The sequence below is a fragment of the Babylonia areolata genome, chromosome 32, assembly GCF_041734735.1.
Source record: "Babylonia areolata isolate BAREFJ2019XMU chromosome 32, ASM4173473v1, whole genome shotgun sequence".
NCBI lineage: Eukaryota > Metazoa > Mollusca > Gastropoda > Neogastropoda > Buccinidae > Babylonia > Babylonia areolata.
In genome coordinates this window covers 12458915-12466414 of record NC_134907.1, presented here as the reverse complement: position 1 = coordinate 12466414, position 7500 = coordinate 12458915, and the positions used below count along the sequence as shown (strand labels likewise).

General features: G+C 43.9%; 1 protein-coding gene across 1 annotated transcript in view; it reads right to left on the bottom strand.

Moving 5' to 3' along the window:
• The window catches only part of LOC143276674 (uncharacterized), a 66180-nt gene that overhangs the window by 37902 nt on the left and 20778 nt on the right, over nt 1–7500 (bottom strand). The window contains exons 17-21 of the mRNA XM_076581303.1: nt 5062–5190; nt 2966–3094; nt 2287–2412; nt 1645–1761; nt 378–623 (exon numbers count right to left, since the gene is read on the bottom strand). Coding sequence (XP_076437418.1) covers nt 378–623; nt 1645–1761; nt 2287–2412; nt 2966–3094; nt 5062–5190 — 747 coding nt within the window. The remainder of the gene's footprint in view (nt 1–377; nt 624–1644; nt 1762–2286; nt 2413–2965; nt 3095–5061; nt 5191–7500) is intronic.

The window sequence follows — 7500 nt, the reverse complement described above, 5'->3', positions numbered from 1 at the left end:
ACATGCAACCAGCCAACCAACCAGCCAAACCAGCCAAACAACCATCCAGCCAACCAACCAACCAACCAGCGAGCCAGCCAATTAGGTACCCAACCAATAATACACCAGCCAACTAGTTAACAATCCAGCCAAACATTCAACAATCAACCTCCCCACCTACCCACCAACCAACCAAACCAAACCAAACGAACCCCCCCCCACCCCCACCCCCACCCCCACCCAACCCTCAAAAACCCTCCACCCCCAGGACCCCCAATTCCCCCCCCCCCCTCTGACACCACCACCCCTCCACCTAACCCTCCACGCCCTCCCCCCCCCCCCCCAACAACCCTCCCTTCAAAAAAAAAAAAAAAAAAAAAAAACCACCACCACCCTACCATCACAGTGAGTGTCGTTGATCTTGGCGAAGCCGTCAGGGCAGTTGCATACGTAGGAGCCGTTGGTGTTGACGCAGATCTGCTCGTCCGGGCAGGGCTGGGACAAGCACTCATCAACGTCCAACGTGCACGTGGGGCCGGTCCAGGCGCTGTTGCACAGGCAGCCTCGGACGCTGTCGCACGTGCCACGACCTCGGCAGTCGCACGTCTGAGCGCAGTTGTCTCCGAAGGTGTTCGGAGGGCAGGCTGTTTGTGGGGTGTTTGTGTGTGTGTGTGTGTGTGTGTGTGTGTGTGTGTAGTGTAGTATATAGTGTGGGGGTGGGTTGTGTGTGTTTAGTGTGTGTGTGGGTGGGGGTGGGGGGAGGGAGGGAGAGAGAAGACGGAAACGGAAAATTAACGAAACGAATTTTATATTTTTTTATTTTTTTTTTTTTAAGAATTATTATTTCACGTGGGGTTATTACTTAAGTGGATGGGAAAAAAAGCAGAACTGTTGTATTTTATTTGTTTATTTATTTATTTTCTCTTCTTTTTTTTTGGATTTTGTTTTGTTTTGTTTTAATCTTTTATTACATCTAACCCTCGAGGGAGGGACGGAGGGGGAGAGAAAGAAGAAAGAAAGAGAGAGAAAGTGAGAGAGAGAGACAGACAGAGACAGAGAGAGACAGACAGAGAGACAGAGAGAGACAGACAGAGAGACAGAGAGAGAGAGACAGAGAGAGACACAGAGAGAGACAGACAGAGACAGATAGAGAGAGAGACAGAGAGAGAGAGACAGACAGACAGACAGAAAGAGAGAGGCAGAGAGAGAGAAGAAAAGGCAAAGAAAATTTCACACACACACACACATACACAGACACCGCATCCCTAACGCCGACTGTCTCCACTCCACACACCATCCACCCCCCTCCATCTCCCCCTCCCACTCACAAACAATATATATGTATTTTTATACATACGTCTATCTATCTATCTATCTATCTATCTGTCTGTCTGTCTGTCTGTCTATCTATCTATTATGTGTAATCTCTCTCTCTCTCTCTCTCTCTCTCTCTATATATATATATATATACACATATCTATTATGTATCTTTCTCTCTATATATATGTATGTAATATATATATATATATATATATATATATATATATATAATAGATAGATATATAGGTAGGTAGATAGATAGATAGATAGATAGATAGATAGATAGACACACTTCATGTTTAACAGCAAACAAGTCCAAACAATTCCAGCGAAGCCCCAACCTACCACTGCAAGTCACTTTGTCAGCATCCAGCTTGTAACCCACATAGCAGGAACAGTTGAAACCGCCATCGAAATTCTCGCAGTTTTGGGAGCAGATCTTCTCCGCACACTCGTCAATATCTGGAAGAAGAAGTAGAAGAAATTAAAAAAAAAAAAAAAAAAAGTGGCAAGGTTTCGTCATCGTCGTCATCATCATCATCATCAAAAGTTAAGTACAAAATACTGAATATTCCAGTTTTTTGAAGTTGCGAGTGGTAAGGTTTCAACGTCATCATCAAATTCAAATATCGATTGTTCCAGTTTTTTTTTTTAGTTTTTTTTTTTCAAATTGTGAGTGGTGAGGTTTTGTCGTCATTATCAAATTAAAAATATCGACAGTTCCCGTTGTTGTTGTTTTTCAATTTGTGCTGTATGTGATTTGAGTCACACAGAAAAAAAAATCTGGTTGTGGCAAAAAAAAAAAAAAGCAAAAAAAAAAAAAGCAGCAATAGATTACAATACAATACAATGCGACGCAACGCAACGCAACGCAACACAACGCAACCCACACCACCCTACCCCACACCATACACCACACCACACCACACCACAATCCACACTCCACACCACACTCCACACTCCACACCATACCACATCGTAACATACCTTCGCAACTGGTCTTGTTGGCCGTCAATGTGAAGCCACTGGGACACAGACACTGGGCCACACCAGTTTCATTCGTGCATGCGTAAGAACAGGAGTTGGTGATGTTCTCGCATGGGTCTATTTGTTCTGTGACGAGTGGATGGTAAACATAAAATAGAATAGAATAAAATTAAATTAAAATTTTAAAAAAAAGAAGGAAGGAAGGGAGGGAGGGATGGAGGAGGGAAGGAAGGGAGGGAGGAAGGAAGGAAGGGAGGGAGGGAGGGAGGAGGGAAGGAGGGAAGGAAGGAAGGAAGGAAGGAAGGAGGGAAGGAATGAAGGAAGGAAGGAAGGAAGGAAGGAATAAAGGAAGGAAGGAAGGAGGGCAGGGACGAAAGGAGGGAAGGAAGGAAGGGAGAAGGGAAGGAAGGAGGGAAGGAAGAAAAGGAAGGAAGGAAGGAAGGAAGAGAGGAGGGAAAAAAGGAAGTATGGGAGGAGGGAATGAAGGAAGGAAGTAAGGAAGGAAGGAAGGGAGGGAGGGAGAGGGGGGGTGTGTATGTGGGTGTATGTGGGGGGGGGGGGAGGAGTGGGGAGGGCGGGAAGTGGCGAGGGGGGCGGGGGGAGGAGTTGGTGGGGGTGTGTGTGGATGGGTGGTGGGGGGAGGGGTGTGCGAGTGAAACAAGCGAGGATTTATACACACCTTTGTCACACTGGAAGGTGTTCACTTTGTTCTGAGTGTAGCCTGGCAGACAGCCACATGTGTAAGCGCCATCCGTGTTGGTGCACGTCTGCTCACATTCGTCCGTCCACTCTGCACACTCGTCGATGTCTGAAACACAACAGATGATGATGATGATGATGATGATGATGATGATGATGACGATCGTGATAACGACGATCAGAAGAAGAAGAAGGACGAGGAGGAGGAGGAGGAGGTGGAGAAGATGGAGGATGGAGAAGAAGAAGAAGAAGAAGAAGAAGAAGAAGAAGAAGGGTGTGGCGATGCTATGTGGCTACGCGCTTTCCTTGGGGCAGAGAGAGAGAGAGAGAGAGAGAGAGAGACAGAGAGAGAGAGGCAGACAGAGAGACACAGAGAGAGACAGAGACAGAGAGAGACAGAGAGAAAAAGAGAGAGAGAGAAAGAGACAGAGACAGAGAGAGAGACAGAGAGAAAGAGAGGGAACTCTGAACTGGTTTAACTCGTGAGGCCACCGACCTGTACACAAACTGAGTTACACAAAATTAACTCTTTCCATACGAACGGCGAAAGAGACGACGTTAACAGCGTTTCACACCAATTACCATCATCAAAATATTGCAAGCGGAAGGCTCTTATACTGAAGACGTGAATGTTGACAAAGAATACCACAATTCTGACGACGGAAGCTAAAGGTTGGGTCATTCAGACACCCACTGGACATCCGAGGGGTCTGTGTAGAGGAGAAGAGAGGACTGGCCGTATTGAGTTAATGAAGGGAAAAAAAATGACAAAAAAAAGAGGAGAAAATCAAAAAGACATTGCATCAATGCATACAATACATCAATCATACATACTATTGGAGTGTAAGCAACTGATCTTACAATCTTAAGGCGTAAAAACTGTGTACATCGCGAAAGCTCTCAGACATAGAGTATCTTCGTTCTGTAATAAGTAAGCTAGAGTTTGATGACGTCTGTTTCTACAATGCTTTACAATGTATTTATTTATCTCTTGATTAAAGCGGAGTAACGTGGATAATCAAAAAGGAAATGATGTTCGGTTTCGGTGTGGTCACAAAATGGACATTTATCTGGTTTTTGAGAATATCTGTTGTTAATAATATTCATCTCACATAACCTAAACCTGGGTCTAGTTAATGTTTGTCTAAATTTGGCTACAGTAAATGACATTAATCTCTCTCTCTCTCTGCCTCTAAAATTGCACTCGAATGAGAGATACGTCACAAAGCGATCACTCGCCATTCAATTCTATATGCCAGTCTTGGTGGAAACAGTCAGTTATTCGTTGTTTGAAAATGTTCAAAAAATCAATGTCTCTGCTTCTCCAACCGCACAACACAACACAGTGTAACACAACACAACACAACACAATGCAACGCAACACAGTGTAACACAACACAACACAACACAGTGTAACACAACACAACACAGTGTAACACAACACAACACAGTGTAACACAACACAACACAGTGCAACACAACACAACACAACACAGTGTAACACAACACAACACAGTGTAACACAACACAACACAACGCAACACAACGCAACACAGTGTAACACAACACAACACAGTGTAACACAACACAACACAGTGTAACACAACACAACACAACACAACACAACGCAACACAGTGTAACACAACACAACACAGCACAATGCAACGGAACGCAACGCAACGCAACGCAACGCAACGCAACGCAACACAGTGTAACACAACACAACACAGTGCAACACAACACAACACAACACAGTGTAACACAACACAACACAGTGTAACACAACACAACACAACACAGTGTAACACAACACAACACAACGCAACACAACACAGTATATTTCAACGCAACACAGTGTAACACAACACAACACAACACAATGCAACGAAACGCAACGTAATGCAACGCAACGCAACACAACGCAACGCAACGCAACACAACACAGTGTAACACAACACAACACAGCACAACGCAACATAACGCAATGCAGCGCAACGCAACGCAACACAGTGTAACTAGTTACACGCACACAACACAACACAACACAACGTGGCTTGGCTTGCTGTGTGGCTCACCTCTGCAAGCAGTGGGGTCTTGACTGTCCAAGCGATACCCGGAATTGCAGGTGCAGTAGAAGCTACCCTGGGTGTTGGTGCAGGTGGCCACGGCGTCACAAGGCTTATCTTTGGTGCACTCATCCACGTCTAAAACCACCCGCACAAAAAAAAAAAAAAAACAAAAAAAAAAACACGCCAGTCAGTCAAGTCACGACGCACCCGGGTTATCTCACACAACAGTAGGTACTAAATGAAACACAACACAACACAACACAATATAATACAATATAAATAAAAGATGGAGACAGACCTCAGACATGTCGGACTAGACGAAGGGGTGACACCACCAGCATCAATATCAGTATCAGTAACTCAAGGAGGCGTCACTGCGTTCGGACAAATCCACACACGCTACATCACATCCGTTAAGCAAATGCCTGACCAACAGCGTAACCCAACGCGCTTAGTCAAGCCTTGAGAAAAAAAAAAAAAGAAAAGAAAAAAATATATAAAAGAGAAAAAAAAAAGATAATTCATTTTTTTAAAAAAGAAAAAAAAAGTATAAATAATAATAAATAGAAATAAATTTTTTAAAAGATACCAGCAAACAGTGGCGAGAGAGAGAGAGAGACCTCAGACATGTCGACAGACGATGGGGTCACATCAGCAAACAGTGCACAGAGAGAGAGAGACCTCAGACATGTCGACAGACGATGAGGTGACACCAGCAAACAGTGCAGAGAGAGAGAGACCTCAGACATGTCGACAGACGATGAGGTGACACCAGCAAACAGTGGAGAGAGAGACCTCAGACATGTTGACAGACGATGGGGTGACACCAGCAAACAGTGGCGAGAGAGAGAGAGAGAGAGAGAGGCCTCAGGCATGTCGACAGACGATGGGGTGACACCAGCAAACAGTGCACACAGAGAGAGACCTCAGACATGTCGACAGACGATGGGGTGACACCAGCAAACAGTGGAGAGAGAGAGAGACCTCAGACATGTCGACAGACGATGGGGTGACACCAGCAAACAGTGGAGAGAGAGAGAGAGACCTCAGACATGTCGACAGACGATGGGGTGACACCAGCAAACAGTGGAGAGAGAGAGAGACTCAGACATATCGACAGACGATAGGGTGACACCAGCAAACTGGCTGAGGACGTGGACTATGGAACTTCCTCGACTTCCTCATGAGTCCAACGACGTGGGAGCATCGAAGTCTATCGTTTAAACGCATCTTAGGATTCCTACGGTTTCATGACAACAAAAGCAATCTCACTGCATTCAAAGGGTGGAGATTTTTCCGATCTTCCAGGTCAATAATTATGTATGCAGACCTGCTAGTGCCTGAACCTCGTTTGCGTGTACACGCATGTAGATCATCGCTTAATACACGTAAAAAGAATGTAGATATATAATTACATTAAAAAAAAAAAAAACATCGGCAGAGCAAAATATATTCACTTGCACAAGAAAATGAAGAAGAAGAAGAACAACAACAACAAAAACAATAACAATAAGCACGAGAACAAGTTGAACAAGAACAATTAGAACAACACTCCATGCGAACAACAACAACAACAATAAGAATAAAGAGAACAAGTTGAAACAAGAACAACCAGAACAACACTCCATGCGAACACTACCAGAACAACAACAAAAACAACAACAACAACAAGAATAACGAGAACAAGTTGAACAAAAACCACCAGAACAACACTCCATGCGAACACTACCAGAACAACAACAAAAACGACAACAACAACAACAACAACAAGAATAACGAGAACAAGTTGAAACAAGAACAACCAGAACAACACTCCATGCGAACACTACCACCACCACCAACACCACCACCACAACAACAACAAGGATAACGAGAACAAGTTGAAACAAGAACCACCAGAACAACACTCCATGCGAACACTACCAGAACAACAACAAAAACTACAACAACAACAACAAGAATAACGAGAACGAGTTGAAACAAGAACAACCAGAACAACACTCCATGCTAACACTACCAGAACAACAACAAAAACAACAACAACAACAAGAATAACGAGAACGAGTTGAAACAAGAACAACCAGAACAACACTCCATGCAAACACTACTGCTACCACCAACACCACCACCACCACCACCACAACAACAACTAGAATAACGAGAACAAGTTGAAACAAGAAACCACCAGAACAACACTCCATGCGAACACTACCAGAACAACAACAAAAACAACAACAACAACAAGAATAACGAGAACAAGTTGAAACAAGAACAACCAGAACAACACTCCATGCGAACACTACCAGAACAACAACAAAAACAACAACAACAACAAGAATAACGAGAACAAGTTGAAACAAGAACAACCAGAACAACACTCCATGCGAACACTACCAGAACAACAACAACAACAACAACAACAACAAGAATAACGAGAACAAGTTG